At 37.1% G+C, this 20,268-nt stretch overlaps 3 protein-coding genes across 5 annotated transcripts; 2 read left to right on the top strand and 1 right to left on the bottom strand.

The window, feature by feature from the left end:
• Positions 1-4,155: 4,155 nt before the first annotated feature.
• Positions 4,156-8,297, top strand: LOC113754384 (L-ascorbate oxidase homolog). Of its 3 annotated transcripts, none has more exons than XM_027298787.1 (9): positions 4,156-4,307; positions 4,542-4,735; positions 4,835-4,944; positions 5,273-5,543; positions 6,160-6,256; positions 6,389-6,737; positions 7,231-7,596; positions 7,675-7,753; positions 7,896-8,297. In XM_027298787.1, the coding sequence occupies exons 2-9, from the start codon at positions 4,589-4,591 to the stop codon at positions 8,097-8,099; spliced, it is 1,623 nt and encodes a 540-aa protein (XP_027154588.1). In that variant the 5' UTR covers positions 4,156-4,307; positions 4,542-4,588; the 3' UTR covers positions 8,100-8,297. The 3 variants fall into 3 exon arrangements, with proteins under 3 accessions (XP_027154588.1, XP_027154587.1, XP_027154586.1); XM_027298786.1 differs by having other exon boundaries at positions 4,156-4,312; XM_027298785.1 differs by having other exon boundaries at positions 4,156-4,341.
• A 4,729-nt stretch (positions 8,298-13,026) lies between these two features.
• On the top strand, positions 13,027-15,942 carry LOC113752824 (L-ascorbate oxidase homolog). Its single transcript, XM_027296878.1, has 8 exons — positions 13,027-13,170; positions 13,414-13,523; positions 13,682-13,952; positions 14,075-14,174; positions 14,287-14,635; positions 14,827-15,192; positions 15,351-15,429; positions 15,829-15,942. Exons 1-8 carry the CDS (start codon positions 13,027-13,029, stop codon positions 15,940-15,942), a joined length of 1,533 nt encoding a protein of 510 aa, XP_027152679.1.
• Positions 15,943-18,120: 2,178 nt separating this feature from the next.
• On the bottom strand, positions 18,121-19,478 carry LOC113753895 (dof zinc finger protein DOF5.7-like). Its single transcript, XM_027298171.1, has one exon. The coding sequence runs from the start codon at positions 19,203-19,205 to the stop codon at positions 18,162-18,164; it is 1,044 nt and encodes a 347-aa protein (XP_027153972.1). The 5' UTR covers positions 19,206-19,478; the 3' UTR covers positions 18,121-18,161.
• Positions 19,479-20,268: the final 790 nt, after the last annotated feature.

Below are 20,268 nucleotides of genomic sequence, written 5' to 3'. Positions count from 1 at the left end.
TGGGCTTGAGTTTGTCGAACCAAAAAAATGAAACTCGAGTTCAACTCCATTTAGGAAAAGTAAAGTTTGATCTCGACTCGTTTCTATTTCACGAGTTTGGCTCGCAAGGAGCTCGATTATAATTGATATAGGAACATTTTTGTAATTTCACGTCAACTCGAGTTTTTCGAGCGACTCGTCAAGCAATCGAGCCTAATAAATGACTGTTCAAATTTGACTCGTATATATTAACGCTTGACTCAAACTCCGCTCGAAAGTCACTCGCGAGCAGCTTGAGTGAATTGCAGCCCTAAGCGGGATTTCCCTGCAGCAGCATATTTCTAGAGGAGGAGAACTGTAAATTGATCAGAATCTTGGAATTTCTAAAGGTATTTACGTCTAGCTGGCAATATGATGCATAATACGACGCGTAAAGCATATACGAAGCGCGGTCCCCATTCCTCAATTCAAGTGTTTGAAAAAACAAGGGCACCTCACATGGTTGTCCATAATTAGCTCAAAAATTTTTTTTTGTTGTTGTTTATGTTAATGAAAATACACTCCTCGGCTCCTCCTCATTATTCCTTAACCCCAAATACTCAGGTCCAAGGTCCAATCTATATCTTTACTTATTCAATTAATGTTCCTCGATATTCCATGCAGTAGTGGACGGTGCTAGACAATAATTAGCAATGATTGTCAGTTGGTATTTTACAGAAAGTTTAGCCCGGAAGTGTAATAGTACCAATGTTGACTCATCTTACGCACAGCGAAAAAAGATTATTGCTGGAATGAGAAAGGGAATGCCAATGTGTCTCCTACATATTTTTTTTAATCAATTATCATTTTATCTATAATATCCTGCATAATTCTAATATAAGGGGAGACTCAACTGGATCTAGGGGACGGTGGGGATTGAACCACCAATATGTCTCCTATCTTGTTGAATACATTTTCTGTAGTTAAAATTGGAGTGCCAAATGTAGAATTTATGGATACATATGAATCCTAAATAGATGCGCTTCGCAGCCCACTTCTATTGTCAAATAAAAATCCTACTTGAAATTCAAAAAGGTATTTCACTGTTCACAATAAAAATGTATGCTATTAATAACTTGCTAAGCTTTATTTAGTTTTTTTTATTTTTTTTTATTTTGACGTCTGCTTATTAGTAAATCCAAGAAATGCATGTTACTTTCACTCTAAATAGTAGAGTATTTCCTAAAATTGTTAGACATTTAAAGGTTAACACGAGAAGTTCGAGCGACATTATGAGACAAGCAAATTTCTGCCTGGGCAAATCAAGTGGTACATGAGAAGAACCTAAAGAGGGAAGAAATATGAAGGAGGCAGTGCTCATGTTGGTGTTCAAGTGCATACTACTCCCTCCGTCCCACTTTGATAGTCCTGTTTCTTTTTTCACACAATTTAAGAAAAAGTAGTTAATTTTGTTGAAAAAGTAAATTTAAATTGCTATTTTCTTAAAATATCCTCATATTAAATAGAATACAACTTTATGGAAACTTGAATTGATAGTAAAAGAAGAATCAACTCTTATTAAATGGGGTAGGTTTATAGTAACAACAGCTTACATTGAATAAGGGTATTTTAGAAAAATTAAAATACAACTACATTCTTCAATTGGAAGACTACAATTTGGGACAGACGAAAAAGGAAAATAGGACTATCAAAGTGGGACGGAGGGAGTAATATATTTATGAAATTCATCAGTTGTTGGTCTGTCAAAGGTTTTAATTCCGGTTATGCATGTGAAGTTGTGAACAGTGACATTCATAATTTCTATCGCAGATTTCCGCCTACCAAAAAAAAAAAGATTTTTTTTACTCAGGGTTGGTGGGACTAGTCGAGTGGTCCCGGATATCCCCAACTGAAAAAAAAAAAAAAGATTTCCGCCTACCAATATTTATATTTCCACCGCACACAAAAAAAAAAAAAAGTAATAATGAAGCTAGTGCAACACAAGTTGTCGCTTCGTGACTTGAATCATTTCGAAATGCTCACATACCCTTATGGACTTATGACCTGTCACCTGTGCACGGATTCTGCATCCCCAGCCAGCAATTGCAACTGAGAAAGAGTCCCCCCTCATCCAATTCAACCATTATAAAGACAGAGCAAGGAATTCGTTTAACTAAACAAGAAAATCCATGAAAACCTTAAACAAAAAGTACGTAATGTTTGAAAGAGAAAGCAAGACATATGGATATATTAGAGACATGGCAATCGTTTAAAAAAAAAATTATATATTTGACTCAGTACCTAACAAAAAGACAAAAAAAAAAAAATGTTAAGAAAAGCCAAATGCGATTCATTAGGCTAAACATCACCGGATTTCGTATAAGCCCCTGAATTTTTCAAGCATACTATTTTACCATGTTATGTTATTTATTATTTGTGGTACAACTATTTGTCTCGAACCAACTCAAAGTCGCCCGGAATGGGAATTTGAAATCTACCCTCTCCCTCTTCCCCCCTCCCTATGTCCCTTTTTCCTTTCTCCAGCGATCTCTTCCTAGGTCTCTCGCAACATTGGACTTTGCCATGAATTAGGGCCTTGTTTGACAAGCAAGTTTTTGGCCAAGTTTACCTGCTACAAGTTTTTTAACAATTTTAACTACAGTAGTCTCAAAAAACTTCTAAAAAATTTTTAAATTCTACACTTCAAAATATCAAAAAATCTATACACTTCAAAAATTTTTTCTACAACTTCTACAGTAAACTACAGTAAAATTTTAGATAAACATCCAAAAAAAACTCACTTGCCAAACGGGACCTTGGTTGAACATATTTAATAGGGGTAATTTCAGAAACCTCCCCTGAGGTCTCTGACAATTTCACTGAGCTCCCCTGAAATTTGAAAAATTACACATACCTCCTTTATTATTTAAAATGATAATTTTACTCTTAAACATTTTAATGAAATTCCTTTATTTGGTATGCTTATACTTAGAATGAGTTTTAAATTTATGTTTTCATTCTTTTCCTTCTTATTCCTTTTTTTTTTATTTTTCGTCAATAAAACTATATAACTACCACTATTGCCTCTAGTTTCTATTATAACAAAATGTCGAACTAGTGATTTTTTTAACGAGTTAAATTTATATGTTATCCAATGTTTTTGTTGATCTTTGTTTTCTATTTTTTGGTATTAAAATTAGCAATAAATCAAAAAAAATGGCCCAAAAGCACTACTAAATTATGATAATCCTACTACTCCAAAATTTCATAAATTCTAAATGAATTATTTCAACATTTTCTTTTATATCTTATAAATCTCAATTCATAATAAAAAACTATCAAAAGTATCATATTATAATAATAAATTTATTATTATAGTTGTTTATAATAGTTATGGACATGAAAAATTTGACACTTTTTTCTTATAATTATACTAAATAATCTTATAATTATACTAAATAATCTTATAATTATATAGAAAAATAAATTAAAACTTATTACACAAGGGTATTTTTGGATATTCATTTAAAAAATTGACCAAGTCAATATTATTTTAAATTTTTGTTACTAAAACTATCAAATTAAGGGAGGTAAGCATAATTTTCCAAACGGGGAGCTCAGTGAAATTGTTAGAAACTTTAGGGGAGGTTTCTGAAATTATCGCTATTTAATATTGTTGATAGTTGAAGGGAGAAATTGCAATATACCCTCATCAAGATTTATCAGAGAATAGAATAGAGTATGACGGACTGGAGAAAAGGTGTCAATTGATTTGGAGTATTTTAACTTTTAATCATAGTAGTATTAATTATTAGTATGCAGTTTAGTTAACGGATTTGACTACTAGCGTTGTGACTGTGAAAGTGGTTTGAAATGAACAGACTACGCCGGCATTCATGGAGTTTTAAACAATCAACCACTTCTTCTCCTTTTTTGTCTAAAGAAAGAAAAAACAAAGAAATAAAGAAAGACGTGTGGAATAATGAAAGTGAAATCCATCCTGAGCTGTAAAACCCGGATCACAGTTTTGTTTATGATGATTACGCGGAAACGCGTGATTTGCGGCCGAATGAATTGGCACTTCGGATAGGCCCCGCCATCCCCTGTGACCATCCCTGCCCGGTGGGGACTGGTGACTGGACCCTTCTCCCTTCATTACTGGGGGAGAGGGGGAGTAGCAGACCAGGCACCGCCCCTCCTGTGCTGCTACTATTTATTTCCATTTCTACTTGCCTAGCTTCTGAGCTGTACAATAGTCATAAGCAGAGAACCCAGAGAAGCAAACTCAAGACAGAGAGATTCTTTCATTCATCTATTTTTGTAGTTTACCTATTTAAAAGACAAACAGAGTAAGGTCTAGTACCATCACTCTTTCTTCTTGCAGTAAGTATCATAATAATCTTTTTATAGATCTGCCAGTTATCTTCATTGTCTTTGAACTTGAACTTATGTACGCTTGCCAGATTAATATTACTGCATAAACTTTATATGCTGCATAACTGGAGTAAATGTATTTATCCCTTCTGCGTACGTGCACTTGTCTTGTATTGGCAGCGTCTGATGTAAAACTTGCAACATTGCAGATTTAGAGGTTTGGGGTCTGTCACTGAAGTATTAGCCGGTGTAAACAATGGGGAGACCAGTTATGCTTTATTTGGTTTGTGCGATTTTAGCTTTCTGGAGTAGTGGCTCTCTGGTCACAGCAGAAGATGCTTATAGATACTATACATGGACTGTCACCTATGGAACTGCTTCTCCGTTGGGTTTCTCTCAACAGGTTGGTTGTAATTCAGCTTGCACTTTTGTTTGTTTTGCCATTTGTTGAGGTTGATCTTGTTCTTTATTCTTGGGGTGTGTTGAAAATGATATTGGGCAGGTCATCCTCATTAATGGTCAATTTCCTGGTCCCAAACTTGATCTTGTAACAAACGACAATGTCATTCTCAACCTCATCAACAAGTTGGATCAGCCTTTTCTCCTCACCTGGTGCGTTCCATTTTACCCTCCAACTTTATCTACTTTAGCGTACCTATCTCAACGTTGCCCTGAAATTGTCTTCTGCCCGTTTTGGGTGTTTAAATTAAATGGTTTTGTTATATTTGTTTTCCTAATAACTAATTTTTTGCTGCAACACATTCAATCCTACTTTTCATAAATGTCAGCAACAAAGTTTTTCGATAGGAAAGCTGCCTCTTTTTTTCCTTTGCAGTCATCATAATTTCAACTGGAAATCCAATTTTAGACTACGGAAATTTTACTTGGGGTATGTATGCATACGAGGAGTGTTAACATTCATCTCTCATAAAAAAACTAGGAATGGGATAAAACAAAGAAAGAATTCTTGGCAAGATGGAGTCTTGGGAACTAATTGCCCTGTTCCTCCAAACTCAAACTACACGTACAAGTTCCAAGCAAAGGATCAGATTGGGTCCTACACGTATTTCCCATCAACTCTGCTGCATAAAACTGCTGGAGCATTCGGAGCGCTCAATATCTGGCAGAGATCTGTAATTTCCATTCCATATCCTAAACCTGTTGGAGATTTCACTTTACTTATTGGTGACTGGTACAAGTACAATCACAAGGTGACTATCCTTGCTATTTCATATACCTTTTTATGTCTTTTTAATCTTTATTTTTTATTGTTTTGAAATTGAGGTATATCTTCCAACACATGTTTGTTTTGCTGCTTTTTGTTTGGAAACTGAAAATTAACCTTTTTTTTTCTGAGTAAAGAAGAATATCGTAATTCAGGCTCCAGATCTTTATATTGTGGTGAGGGCTGGACTTGTTTTATGGATTCCTTCTTAAACAAAACATTTACTACAACATTATAGCTGGTTTTCTAATTTTTTAAAAACTCTTAGCAACATGACGTTGAGTTACTGAAATTTGAGTAAAATGGTGTTACTAGGATTTTTTAGTCAATAGATCTTACACTATTTTCAACCTTGTATGATAGATAATCGCTGGCCAATGTCCTTAAACTACTACCTGTCACAATCCCTTCGCATTTTAGGTTGTTAGCGATTCTTTCATTTAGCAGGTATGAAAAAATACTTGTAGATTTCTCTGCCCCATTAGGTGATGGAAATCTCTTGTTTGCTCAAGACATAACTTTGTTTCTAAACGCCACTAGAATGGAGTTGCTTTTACAAGAACTCTGGGTTATGGACATTACTAAGTCCTGGATGTCTGCAGGTCCTGCAGCAGAGGTTGGATGCTGGGAAAAATCTGCCTTTCCCAGATGGTGTCGTCATAAATGGCCAGGCCCATCCTTCCTTCGGCGGTGACCAAGGTCAGCCTCAGTAGTTGAAGCTCTTTACATTTCTTTCCTGGAACAGTATTAAGACTCCATACATTTTTTGCTATCAATGTGTATCCTGTCATATCTTGTGGAGATAATAACTGAACTCTTTTTGCTATTTAGGTAAAACTTACATGTTCAGGATCTCAAATGTTGGCTTCAAAACCTCCTTGAACTTTAGAATTCAAAACCACAAATTGAAGCTTGTTGAGGTTGAGGGATCTCATGTCATTCAGAACACTTACGATTCTCTTGATGTTCATGTGGGTCAATCTGCGACTGTTCTTGTCACTTTCGACCAGCCTCCCAAAGATTACTACATTGTTGCATCTACTCGGTTCACAGAACAAGTTCTTACTGCTACTGCTGTTTTACACTACACAAACTCTAGGACTGCAGTTTCCGGACCCTTGCCAGCTGGTCCAGCACCTAAGGATGTCCAATGGTCCTTGAATCAAGCCAAAACCTTGAGGTATGAATTTGCAGATACGTACGAGTTGCAAGTGATTTGGCATCTTTTTGTACGCACGTTGTCTAATACGAAGCATAAGTTGCTTAATGAAATCTGATCGTAATTTGAAATTAAAAATTGGGGAACTGGTAACTGATTCTTTTTAAGAAAGGGTGTCTTAATTTAATAAACCATTTGTTTTCGGCGAGGCACTCAACTCTTCGAGAGTCAGATTATACCATTCTTTTCCTTCACTTTCTTTGCATATATGACATATCCTTGGAACCACTTCTTTTATATTTTGGAAGATTATTAAAACTGCTGCAGATTTGCATCTCCAACTTAAGTTACACAATGCTAGCTTCTTAAATCATCTCTCAGTGGCAAGAGTGCTTGATCGTTCTCATCCTTCCATGAAGATGATGATATTTGTTTACAGATGTCGTAGAGATTCTACAGTCCTCATGGTTCATAAAACACCAGTAGTGAATGACTCGAGTAATCCTTCTTGTAGGTGGAATTTGACAGCAAATGCTGCCAGGCCAAACCCTCAGGGCTCTTTTCATTATGGGAAAATCAGTGTAACAAAGAGATTCGTGCTGGCCAACTCGGCACCTCTTATTAATGGGAAGCAGCGTTTTGCTGTGAATGGTGTTTCCTATGTTAATCCTGACACTCCACTAAAGCTTGCTGATCATTTCAACATTCCTGGAGTTTTTGGTTTAAATTCCATTGAGAGTTCTCCCTCCGGGGTCTCTCCTCACTATGGTGTGTCTGTGCTGTCAACATCTCTCCATGACTTCATCGAAATTGTATTCCAGAACAACGAGAGATCTCTGCAGTCTTGGCATCTTGATGGATATGACTTCTGGGTTGTGGGGTGAGTGATTCAACTTGGAATGCCTCTTATTTTCCAGAGATAAATAAAATCCTAATCCTGTTTGTTACTGTGAAGCAGTTATGGGGCTGGGCAGTGGACTCAAGCGAGTAGAGCAACATACAATCTTGAAGATGCTCTTACTAGACATACTGCACAGGTACTTAAAAAGGCCCAAATTGTCTCACTGTGCATGCTTAACGGGCCTAAATTCCTCCTTGATCCCCTCCTGTTGTTGTATTCTGAGTTTGCTAGTTCTTATTTTAACTGAGGTGGAGTTAAAATCCCTTGCATTCGTGCAGGTTTATCCCAATTCTTGGACGGCTATTTTAGTTTCCCTGGACAACCAAGGCATTTGGAACTTAAGGTCTGCCATATGGGAAAAGCAGTATCTTGGACAACAAGTTTATCTCAGGGTCTACACTCCAACTCGTAGTCTTGCCAACGAATACGACATACCAACTAATGTCCTCCTATGCGGCAAAGCTGTTGGAAAACATCCTTAGTCCATTATCTAGTTATGATGGCTAAATATGTTACTTCTCAGTCATAAGAGTTTGACTGTTTTATATAGAGAGAGAGAAGAAAATTATGGGCTTATTTAAGTGTATACCTTAAACATTATAGCTAACTTATTATTCTTTTGCTTGACTTATTCAACAACTGGTGATTTGATTTAGTCTGATTTATATGTGAATTCTGCTTAATTATCTGATTCCTTCTTGTTATTAGCACTTGTTGGTCATATCACTTTTTATGAGATGCTGAAAAAAAAGAAAAAGAAATGAACGGTGCCAAAAGACTACCGTGTACAATTTTAGCACAAAGGGACTTCTTGTTTCAAGCGTGCAATATCATCATCATCATCTTTTTTTTTTTTTTTTTTTTTTTTCTCGAAACGATATTATTGTATTGATCACAAAATAAGCTTTACAGTTTGAAGCAAATGCCCCTCATTTCTATACAAAAAGTGCATAATTGCACAGAGGATTAATCGATTCCTCATCATGTAAAATGCTTAAAGCATAGTCACTAATTCTATTACTAACATGGTTAACATTCTTAGTGGTAAGGCAAAAAGAGCACATGTGAAACGGAGCAGTCAAACATTATAGTGTGCATTTTGATATTTAATGCACTTCTTGATTGGATTTGTTGGAGCAGTTGCTCATTACAGCTCTGTATGATGATCTTCCTCCATCTCTTCTCTGCTAGTTTACTCATGGCTAACTTGATTGCCTCAGTTTCGTCCAGTTGTTGACAGTTGTAACTTCTTTCATGCATTACCAAGCTGCCACTATAATATTTCCTTCAATCATAGTAGTCACTCCTGTGCCAACCTCATTAGTGTTCGATCATCATCTACTCACACAATTCAATTGAAAAATTTTCTCAAACACAAGGCTCAATACGAAGAAATCAGACGTAACTTTTTCTTCCTCGGTGGATAATTTTTCTAACGTTAGAAAGAAAAGCGCAAGTAATTGAAATATACTGTACATTATTATACATGGAGTTTGCTTCTTAGATAATTGAGCTGTTCTTAAGGAGCCAGGCAACTGTGGCTCATGATTTAGCATTGGCAGCTAGATGTATGATGGTTCCTTATTAATGAAAGAATATCTTTATTTGCCGGAACAAAAAAAAAAAAAAAAAAAAAAGGGACGCTGCTCGCTGCAGCTACCCAAAAGTATCGCTATAAATTAAAATGAATTGGTAAGTATTGACTTTCGTCCTAAATGGCCATCATTATCACGTGACCTCGATTTAATGGGGTGTTGCAAAAGAAGGTCAATGCATTGATTTTCCCTTTCTTATTATTGAGTCTGCGGCCCCAAGAGTAGGACTTGAGACTGCAGGCTATATGGATCACTATAACTTGATCTCGTAGATTGTAAGAAACTCATGTGCTCCATTGCTAAAAAATTACCGTATAATCAATTCGATGCAATTGCTAATAGTTGGCTTTTATATTTTTCCTTTTTTGGGGGCTTTTTTTTTTTTTTCCCATTGACATATTTAAACCGAGCAATATTTAGAAGTTTAGTAACTTTAGAATTATATTTTTTATTTGATACCTAAATTAGAATTGGTATCAAAATTGGTTTAGAAAATAGAATTCGGCTGTATTTAGGTGCGAGTATTGGGATACTCTACATGATTTTTTTATTTGTCTATTTAAGGACCTGAAGTCCTTGAGGAAAATCATCCGCAAGTTTGCAATTTTGAGTTAAGTTAACAATTGAAAACCTTACTTCCTCCCTACCTTACTTGTTTTTTTGTGTTATAATTCTTGAGCTTGGCTTCACCATTATAGTTCCAATTATCAAAGTGAAGGGTTAAGGCCTTATTCATTCAACTAGCCTTATTATTGATTTATACAAAATTAAATACATTTCGCTGCGTGAGATTTTTTGTGCTAACATTTTCCCTTGTGGCAATGCGTAAGTTCTCCTGCCAAAATAAATGGATGATACATCCACATCTAGCAGCAAGATTTATATCCAGTATGTACAGCCTGGATGGCTCGATTAAGCAAAATGAAAAGTAAAGTTACTATCAAATTTAACCCCCCCCCCCCCTTTTTTTTTTCTAACAGGGAGAGATAGGATCTAAGAAGTGGAGAGGGAGCACGAAAATGGGGAAGCACATGAAAATTAAAGTTACTTCTAAGTACCATTTGTTTTTGTTTTAGGGGTGCTCTAGTTGTTCAACTCATCATATTTGTCTTGACTAATGTATTTCCCAAGTCATCATTTCACTTAAGCACAAGCAAAAGTACTTCTGGAGAACAATGTGATTTTTTGGGGGGGGGGGGGGGGGGGGGTTTACGTAAATGTGAAATTTATGTTAAACTTCCACACACAGGCGTCATATATTAATATATAAGATGAACACTGTTTAAGTGCTTTTAATGTCTCTCATTTGATATCAATCAGTATAATGAATTTGAGGGTCTGTTTGGTTGGAAGTAAAATGTTTTCCTTGAGAAAATATTTTCCGTGGAAGTAATTTTCCATGAAAATCATTTTCCTTTCATCATTTTCAGGTGTTTGGTTAGCTTATTGAAAATATTTTCTTACTTCATTTTTCTGGTGTTTGTTTAACTTTTGAAATATTTTCATTTTTATCTCTATCTTTACTTTCTACACATTATAACTACATACTTCTTCTCATGTAAAATAAGAAAATTTATCTCATTGTTTAACTTTAAAAAATCTTGGAGAAATGTATATATGAATAAAAAATATCTCCTTAAGCAATAAACAAATTGCTGGCCATTTAGTGTCAAATATCAATTACATGCAATGCTTATTGTGACATATATCTTGCACTCTCACTGCTGAAAATTTTTGTATAAAAGAATTAATTACTAGCATAGGATGAGTAGGATGAGGTTTTTTATTTTATTTTAAATATACTAGGGGGAGGGTTGGGTGGTACGGGGGAGGGAGTGTAAGGAAGAGGTCTTGGGTTCGAGTCCTCCTGTTTACACTAAAAAAAAAAAAGAACATACTACAAGATGTTTTCAGTAAGTTTGGAACATACTACAGGCGGGATGCATGCATTTCGGAAAACAACTTCAGTAAGTTTGGAAGGGAAGTTGTTTTCCATAAGATGAGTGAAAATATTTTACATAGGAAAATGTTTTCAGTAACTTTTGTGCAACCAAACACGAAAAATTAGGAAAATATTTTCCTGAAAAACATTTTCACCCGAAACAAACGGACCCTGAATGTATAACATTAATTATGTTCTCAAAACTTCAAAGTATCAATACATTTAATTAAAAAAAAAAGACATAATACTAGCTATATATAGCTAGTACCATTTCAATTCATCGACTATTTGGGCATCGAACATGCCTAACAAAAAGAACTAATCTTGAGCAAAATGTCCTTGTGTCCAAGCAAAAGTGATGGAGCATAGGCGGGAAAGAAGTCAAAAAATATGCCCAGAGAAGAGAGACTAGAAAGAGTTCTTGAACTTCCTTTAGAGTTTAATTTAAGCCTGGCACTTGCCTGAATGGAGCTTTAGATGCCTAAACCAAATACGAATAGAAAATGTCGTCAAGTGGCAAGCTGCAGTTAATTCCGATCACGAGACCCCAGAAAGAAGGGCCGGGAGTCGGGAGTAGGGCTGTAAACGAATCGAACCGCTCGCGAGCGGCTCGAGTCAAGCTCGAGTCGAGCTCGAGCCGGCTCGAATCAAACTCGAGCTCAGAAGGCTCGCGAGCTTGAGTATATATATATATATATTTTTTTTTATTTTTATTTAATAATAAAATTATGTATATTATATATATATATTTTTTATTTTTTATTTTCATAGTAAAATTACGTATATATCCTTAATATTTTATTATTTATTAAGAAAAAAATATTATTTTATTTATTTTTAAAAAATAAAATAATTATTTTTTATTTTTTTCGAGCTCGAGCTCGACTTGAGCTCGGCTCGACTTGATTCGAGTCGAGCTCGAGCTTGAAAATTGCTGGCTCGTCGAGCTCGAGCTCGAGTTCGAGTTTGGTAAAATTTAGTCGAGACTCGGCTCGATTAGCTCAAAGTTCGACTCGGCTCGACTCGGCTCGTTTGCAGCCCTAGTCGGGAGTCTGTGCTGCTGGATTCATCATCCATGGATTGGAAGCCTCACTTTTGTCCTAATCCTAGTTTTTATGCTTCCATGTGATTGATATGTGACACCCTAATTACTAAGATGGTAGTACTAGCTGTTCTAAACATCTGATTATCCATCGTAAACCTTAAAACATCTGATTAATATAATGATGAGTTGATCCGCTCCAGGCTGCGTTGTTCTCGCCTTTTTTCTTTACTTTTACTACTTCATTACTCTCATCACCGACAAAGCCCATGCATGCAAAATTCAACGCAGAATTCAGTTGAATTTCCCTCAATTGAAACTTACAAGAAAGTGTAGTCAAACTGATCAACCACTAGTTAACCTGTTCTTAAGCTTAATTAAGCCTGTGAAGTTCGCAGCAATGCAGAAAAAAAAAATTAAAATTAAGCAGCACTAATGAGCATGAAGTGCGGCGTGAAAAAGCTTCGATTTCTCTTCGAAATCTGAGCCGTCGTCTTGGCATTGCTGATGTTATACGCAGCGTCTCTCGTTATATACAAGTGTTTTTCCCCTGCGTACTTTGTCTCCTATCACCCCAATCCTCCTCACTTATTTGAGGAGGCTTCCACAATCTTAGTAGTAGCATTTGAGGAGGCTCCATTGGTTTCCTGTTCATTTTGCTTCTTCCAGTAAGTACTTAATGAATCCTTCGGCTTATTTTTGGCAGACGTTTAACGTCAAAATTCATAGGGTTTTTCATTTCGTGGACTTGTAATACGAAACTCTTTATTTATTTATTTATTTCCTTCTTGGTGGCAGAGATTAATTTGTTCGAGAAATTCTCATTGAAAATGAGAGGGGCTATTTTGCTCCGCATTTGTCTTGGTCTCTCGGCTTGGTTGAGTACTTCTTACGTGAAAGCTGAAGATCCATACAGATTTTTTACATGGGTTATTACGTACGGACAAATTGCTCCTTTAGGTGTCGAGCAAAGGGTAAATTTTCACACTTGTAGTGCAAGATTACTTTACCCTTCCTTTTTAAAAAAAAAAAAAAATTTAACAAAGGTTTTAATAATTTTAACAAAGTATGTGCTCAAAGTCCCCTTCCCCCTCCTCGCCTTTTAAATTCCATTCTTCCCTCGTTAAAAATAAATAATTACGAAGCATGCAACTCCTAATTATCATACAATTTCTAATATTATTAGTATTTGTTACCACTCCGTTTGCATATATCAGGGGATTCTTATCAACGGGCAATTTCCCGGTCCTACCATTAGTTGCATTACCAATGACAACATCATAGTTGATGTCATCAACAAGCTAGATGAGCCTTTCCTTATTACCTGGTTAGTGTTCATGATCTTCTACATATCCTAGCGTGCTTTTGGCGGGTTTGTGTGTTACCAATAGCGTCCACTACACAGACCTATCATATTATCTCGACTAAAAATTGCTGTTCCAAAAAGTGACTTTAGATTTGTTGTTTGGTTTATGGCCAAACTAGGCACGGTATCAAACAAAGAAAGAGTTCATGGGAAGATGGAGTACTGGGAACCAATTGCCCGATTCCTCCTAATTCCAATTGGACTTACAAAATGCAAATGAAGGATCAAATCGGAACCTACAATTACTACCCATCCACCTTGATGCACAGAGCGGCCGGTGGGTTCGGAGGATTCAATATTGTGGCTAGGTCCGTCATACCTATACCTTATCCAAAACCATATGATGAATTTACTCTGCTCGTCAGTGACTGGTGGAACAAGGATAACAAGGTTTGCTACCAGTCGGTTTCTTTCGTTCATTCTTAATATGTCCCCTTTTGTAAAATTTTCTCTTTTTCCCCGGACACGGGATTATGGTTAGAAGAAGAAGTCTTAATGTTATAAGCTTCCAGGTACTACAGAAAATATTGGACGATGGCAAACCATTTCCTCCCCCCGATGGCCTTCTTATCAATGGCAGTCCAAAATCTACTAAGTTCACCGGAATCAAAGGTAATCCTGCATGCACCTAATTGAAATGGGGTATTCGTTTTTCCACGTTTTTATCCGTTCCACGGTTTACATAGAACTGATAGTACATGTGATATATTGTTCTCAATTACAGGCCAAACCTACTTGATTAGGGTCTCAAACTTGTGCCTAGTAAGTTCAATTAACTTTAGAATCCAAGGTCATACCTTAGTCCTAGTAGAAGTCGAAGGATCCCACACCATGCAAGATTCCTACGAGTCGCTGGACGTTCATCCAGGCCAATCCTCCACTTTCCTGGTCACCCTACGCCCTTCTATCCTCAAGGATTATTACATAGTGGCCTCCAGTCGTTTTACAAAGCCTCTTCTGACTGCAACGGCGATCCTTCATTACGATGGTTCTACCACCCAACCCGCCGGACCATTGCCCTCCGCACCCGCAGGCCAATTTCACTGGTCTATGCGGCAAGCAAGGACTGTCAGGTACCTAGCTAGGCCAGCTAACTGGTGCAAATTTATGAACATCGTCAACACCAATTTTTATTAGATAACGACTTTGTAATTCGGAAGCTAGCCATGAGATTAATTTGTTCTCTTGAAATCCCTCATCGAAAATTGTTGTAATCGAGTTGTCCTTTTTTTCTTTTTGGGGGGTGTGTTGAACTGTGGTGAAGATGGAATTTGACAGCCAACGCTGCTAGGCCAAATCCTCAAGGGTCATATCATTATGGAACCATACCAATTGTGAGAAAAATAGTGCTAGCCAACTCTGCCCCACAGATTTCTGGCAAGAAACGGTATGCGCTTAACGGGGTTTCTTACGTGAACCCAAGCACTCCATTGAAGCTTGCTGACTACTTCAACATTTCTGGCGTGTTCGTGTTGGACGCAATCAAGGACTTCCCTACTTCTGCCCCCGCAGCTCAAGGCGTCTCCGTCTTTGGCATCACTCTTCACGATTACATGGAAGTTGTTTTCCAGAACAATGAGAACAATTTACAATCTTACCATCTTGCTGGCTTTGATTTCTGGGCTGTCGGGTAATTAATAAGCTTTCTATTCTTCCCCACATTAATATTTTTTTTTTGGGGTTTAAATTCCGGCTTTTGCTTTTGCTTTTAATTTCCGCTTTACCTCATTAAAATCCATACAGTTCGAGTATAACTAACGACTGACTGTTTCTTATTAACTGATCCAGGTATGGTGGTGGACAATGGAACATTACAATGAGGAAACTCTACAATCTTGTTGATGCTACCACCAGGAATACCGTTCAGGTAAATGCAAGCAACCCTCTGCCAATTTTCTTTTTCTTTTTTGGGTTAAATTATATAGTTATGGTTTGTTCAGCAATTTAGGTTAAGCGGGCATTAGATCAGTGGCGAATTTAAGGTGGGGGCACTGGGGGCCTTAAATTTCACTGTGGTGATTTAATTTGGTTTATGAACTAATATTTTAAAAGAATATGTGGGCCACAAAATTCCATTTGAAATAAACTAAAAAAAAGGCTTTTCATTTCAACTTGTTGGAGACTATTTTTTTTGCTTAAAAAACTAGAAAAAGAGTAGGTAAAAAATTTTAGTGTTGCTTTTGTTTTCGTTGAGAATTTTTTCTGGCTCCGCCACCGCATTAGATGCACGCATTTGACTAGGGTATGTGGTGGCATGCTTATTCAGGTATATCCCAACGGATGGACTGCAATTTTGACATCAATGGACAACAAGGGTATGTGGAACTTGAGATCTCAAATCTGGCCAAGGCGCTATTTAGGACAGGAATCTTTACACTGAGTATGACATTCCAGACAATGCGTTGCTCTGTGGCAAGGCCAAGGCCTAGTCGCCTGTAGTTGCACTCCAAATTCTTTTTCTTTTTCTGTTTTCTCTCCCATTTTTGCCCCCCCCCCCCCTTCTGCTTCAGTTACGAGGGCGTGACTGTCGAGAAGAAAAAGGATGTGAAATGGAACCAATTCCTCCGTTACCATTGCCAATTCAGATGTCTTTATAGTCTTCATCATAAAATGGGTAGCTTATGCCCTTCTTTGCAAGGTAACGTGACAGCTGCTGCTGCTGCTGTTGTTTGAAAGAAGACTTCTACTTCGCGCATGAAAGAAAACTTTATAACCAAAAAAAAAGGCGGATATGGTGAAATAAATCACAAAAAAAAAAAAGGAGAAGAAAGGCCTTCCATCGTGCTGGGAGGCCCAATTCCGGTCATAATGAAAATCCAATTGGCCCATAAAGGGACCACCCCGTCCGAGTGGCCCTAATCGGTAACCCCACTTGTCAAATCCCAAAGGGAAATTGCGACTAACTACTTAATTGATTTCAATTTCTTTGTCCACTTACGTCGATCGGGGCTTCACCAAAACTAATTAGGTTATCATCTGGATCCATGAATTTCGTTCCTTTTACAGCTCGAAGACCAATTTTTTTTTAAAAAAAATTTCTTATATTCGGAAATGTACGTAGAAAGTTGAGGTCTTTGTTTTTAGTTTATAATTATTAATACTAATATTCAGCAATCATCCACATCACTCTTTATTTCTCGCATTGTTCCTGCCACTTTTGAAAGAACAAAATAAAAACAGGATTTGACTCCTCTCCAGTGAATTCTATCTCGATTTCTTATCATGCACATCTGGATAGATGGCATGTATCTTCAATCATTAAGAAGAGACAAGATCATTTTAATTTGACTAATTCTAACCCTTGTTAATGAACGAAGACACATGTTATATATTCAAATGTGTATTGTAGCAAATAGAGGGAGAATTCATTAGAGAGGATCCAAGTCCATAAAAACATTGTTCAAGAAATTGAGTGAACGAGGAAAAGAATACAAGGAAAAACAGAACTGAATCCACTTTTTATGACCTTGTACTCTGCTCAATACCCCCTTTGTACCCCAAAAATTTTGTTGAACACTTTCCATTTTAAACTTGCTAATAATCCCAAGATACTTATATACGAAAATACGACCTATCAGGAAAAATCTCAACCTTTTATATACATTGTGCTAAAAGACCAATGACGAGAGGCATATCATGCCCCCTATGATGGTTAATATCAATCAGTGACAGGAGAAAGTGATTAATATCACTATTGTTCTGAGTTAAACACTATCATATTGTCATTTTAAAATACACCCTCTCAAACCCTCCCCCCCCAACCCAAAAAAAAAAAAAGAAAGAAGCAAAATCAGATTGTCTGAATCACATGGATAGTATTCTAATTAAGTAGGATTTGCTCAGAAGCAGTCTGACTTCCTGTAATCTACATATAAGCAGATTTGCCTAATATTTTAGCGGAATCAGGAATCTAATGACTGGTAATTTTGTTACTTTAGTGCTGCAGGTGCCATCTTTCCCACTGAAAGAATCACTTTTTCTGGTTTCGGAAGAATATATTTCGAAAGACTGCTTTTTCAAAAGCCACAAAGAAACAAATAACCCATCAATGTACGTAAACGGCAAAACCCGCCCTTACACCACCGTCACCTTCACAAATGTTAAGTTAAACGTAAAGCGAAGGTCTGAAGTTTGAGAAAACCAAGACGATAAGTTATTATTCTCCCATGTCAAAATTTGTTTTAGCTGCATGCTTTTCCAGACTTGTGAAGTAAATTGAAGCAGTCCCAAGATATCTTCTAAGATATATACGAATCTTCATTTGCATGCATATGTAGAGGATTTGGATCATGTGTTTCTCGTATAACAACATTAAAAAGTAGTAATTAGGATCACCTACTTAATTAAAATTCGTCGTTTTTAAACTTCTAAATTCTTGGTTTGTCCTTACAAATCAAACACCCCGTAAAACACAAGTACACTCTGGAACAGGAAGGAAACTATCACTGGTAGTAGTAATATATAGAAACAAATTCTAACCAAATAACCCCAATAAAGACAACAAACACTAGACACTGAAGAAATTAAAAAAAAAAAAACCCTTTTTTAAAAGAAAAAAAAAAGAAAAAGAAAAAGAAGAAAGAGTACAGTAATTTACTCTCAGGGATATGCGCCATTAGTTGTAGGCATATCAGACCACGACGAAAGGATGGAATTCCAGTAGCCGGATTCAGCTACAGCAACCGGAGCTGAGTCTAAAACTTGGATACTGGAAGACGACGATGAAGAAGAGGAAACTACATTACCCAGGACTACCGGAGCATGATCTGGATAAGTACAATTTCTTGATGATCTAAGCCTTTGGTAAAAATCTTGAACTCCAGTGAATTCTCCTTGGCCAAGTACAAAACCAATCTGCTGCTGCTGATGTTGTTCACTGTTTCTCCAGCCGGAGCTGCTACTGATAAGACCAACTGAAGGAACCTGCTGGCCGAGTTCTGAATCAAACCCAACCATTCTGCTACAAGCATTTAGGGAGTAGCACCCTGCAGGCATGGCTGCCTCCTCCTTTTTCATGCTAGTATTAACAACACTATTGGACATGGGACTAGCGTTAGGGTTAGGGCTTTGGTTAGCTTTCAGTAAAGAGAACAAATGAGAGTTTTGAGGTGACGCCCACAGAATAGGGTTTGATGATGGAGAAGAGGAAGAGAGCTCATGTTCGAAGGCACTCAGAAAACTGGATTTTCCCATTTCTGTTGCCATGGTCTTGAACTTTCCAGCACTTGACTTGATAACTGATGAGGTTATCATGGCAGACTTGTTTTTCCTGCAACCGCCTCCGATGGGAACGTTACGCAGCGCACCTCCTTTAGTCCAATAACGGCGACACGTCTTGCAGAAATGACGAGGCTGGGTGAGGTTGTAGTTGTTGTAGTAACAAAACTTGGTGTTGGTAGAATCGCAACGCGGACACCTGAGGTTCTCCGGAGTGGATGAGCCTGTAGGAGGAGGAAGGGTGACTGCGGAAGAAGAAGGTGACGGTGACGGTGACGGAGATGGCGAAGGGGAAGGTGTAGGAGAAGGTGAAAGAGAGGGAGAAGCTGACGAGACTCCTGAGACCCCATTATCAACGGGCAGCTTTGATCTTTCTCCCCCAGTTAATACTCCGGATGCAGCTTCCCCTAACAGTTCTTGAATCATCGTTTTCTTCTTTGTAAATCTACAAGAATCCAAAAACAGGAGAAGAAGAAAAGAGAAGTTAAGTTAGCCTCCCTATCTTCCCCCTTTTTCTTTCTTTTTTGGTGCTGTTTTAGCAAAAAAGGTGAAGAATGTAGAAATAGTTGATCACGAGAGACCGAAACATGGTTGCTTGCCTTTGCTCGTTGATCGATCAGTTGAATTGGATAGGTTTTGGAGTTTTGGCTTTTGTGAGGCGAAGTTCATGTGGCAACAATAAAACAACACAGGAAGGGATACTAGGCAAGCTTTAAGATAGTCATGAGTCAGTCACCCCAGAATAAAACCATAAATAGAGACCTGTTGTCGTGTATATCTGAAAATTAACCAGCGGTATTGGATTTTGGCACGTAGTTTCTTTCTGCTTGTGGCTTTTCAGAAGGATAATTGGACCTTTCTCCTTTTCCAAATAGTAACCCGCAAATTGCTTCATACATGAGAATTAATGGCTTGCATTTTTGTACCTTTTTTTCTCCTCCTATGTTAAAAAAAAAAAGGAAGAAAAGAAGCTTATCTGTACTCCCTATAAACCACCATCTTATTTTTTCTTTTATCAGTTATAGCAAGAGAATGAACTAATTTCACCTTCTGAATGTTTAATCATATAGGAGCTGTATTTTTCTTATTTTTCTGTCTAAATGGTAAAGATAGTTTTTTTTTTTTTTTCATAAGCAAAATGCTTATGAGGAAGTGATTTGGAAATTTAAACATGTGGCTATAGTCTTGGTCAAGCTCGGAAACCGAACACGTGGAAGACAATGGTTTGAAGATCCTTTTGAATTGAGAGCGACCTAAATCCTAATTAAGCGTCTTCCAGTGACTAAGCCTATTCCAAACTTTGAACCAATATAAGTTAGTAGATGCGCTTTTGATGAATGGTATCTTGCTTTGATTCTTTTAATGTTGGCATGGCTAATTATTCATGCTGAAGTGGGATCGAATTGATATATAAATTAATGATGATGGCAATCAAGTTTCTAGCAAGGAAGGATAATGTTTGATTAGGCTTCGTGCTTCCTACATGAAG

The sequence above is a fragment of the Coffea eugenioides genome, chromosome 11 (genome assembly GCF_003713205.1).
Source record: "Coffea eugenioides isolate CCC68of chromosome 11, Ceug_1.0, whole genome shotgun sequence".
NCBI classification, from domain to species: Eukaryota; Viridiplantae; Streptophyta; class Magnoliopsida; order Gentianales; family Rubiaceae; genus Coffea; species Coffea eugenioides.
Note: the sequence above shows the minus strand (reverse complement) of the source record. Positions and strands in the feature narration are given on the sequence as shown.

What these genes read in the sequence shown, in the direction of transcription:
- LOC113752824 (XM_027296878.1), top strand. Translation starts at nt 13,027, where the DNA reads ATGAGAGGGGCTATTTTGCTCCGCATTTGTCTTGGTCTCTCGGCTTGG. An exon ending in GAGCCTTTCCTTATTACCTG is followed by an intron (nt 13,524 to 13,681) that starts GTTAGTGTTCAT and finishes TGGCCAAACTAG; the next exon opens with GCACGGTATCAAACAAAGAA. An exon ending in GGTGGAACAAGGATAACAAG is followed by an intron (nt 13,953 to 14,074) that starts GTTTGCTACCAG and finishes ATAAGCTTCCAG; the next exon opens with GTACTACAGAAAATATTGGA.
- LOC113753895 (XM_027298171.1), bottom strand. Translation starts at nt 19,205, where the DNA reads ATGATTCAAGAACTGTTAGGGGAAGCTGCATCCGGAGTATTAACTGGG.
- LOC113754384 (XM_027298787.1), top strand. Translation starts at nt 4,589, where the DNA reads ATGGGGAGACCAGTTATGCTTTATTTGGTTTGTGCGATTTTAGCTTTC. An exon ending in AATCAAGCCAAAACCTTGAG is followed by an intron (nt 6,738 to 7,230) that starts GTATGAATTTGC and finishes TCCTTCTTGTAG; the next exon opens with GTGGAATTTGACAGCAAATG. An exon ending in TTACTAGACATACTGCACAG is followed by an intron (nt 7,754 to 7,895) that starts GTACTTAAAAAG and finishes GCATTCGTGCAG; the next exon opens with GTTTATCCCAATTCTTGGAC.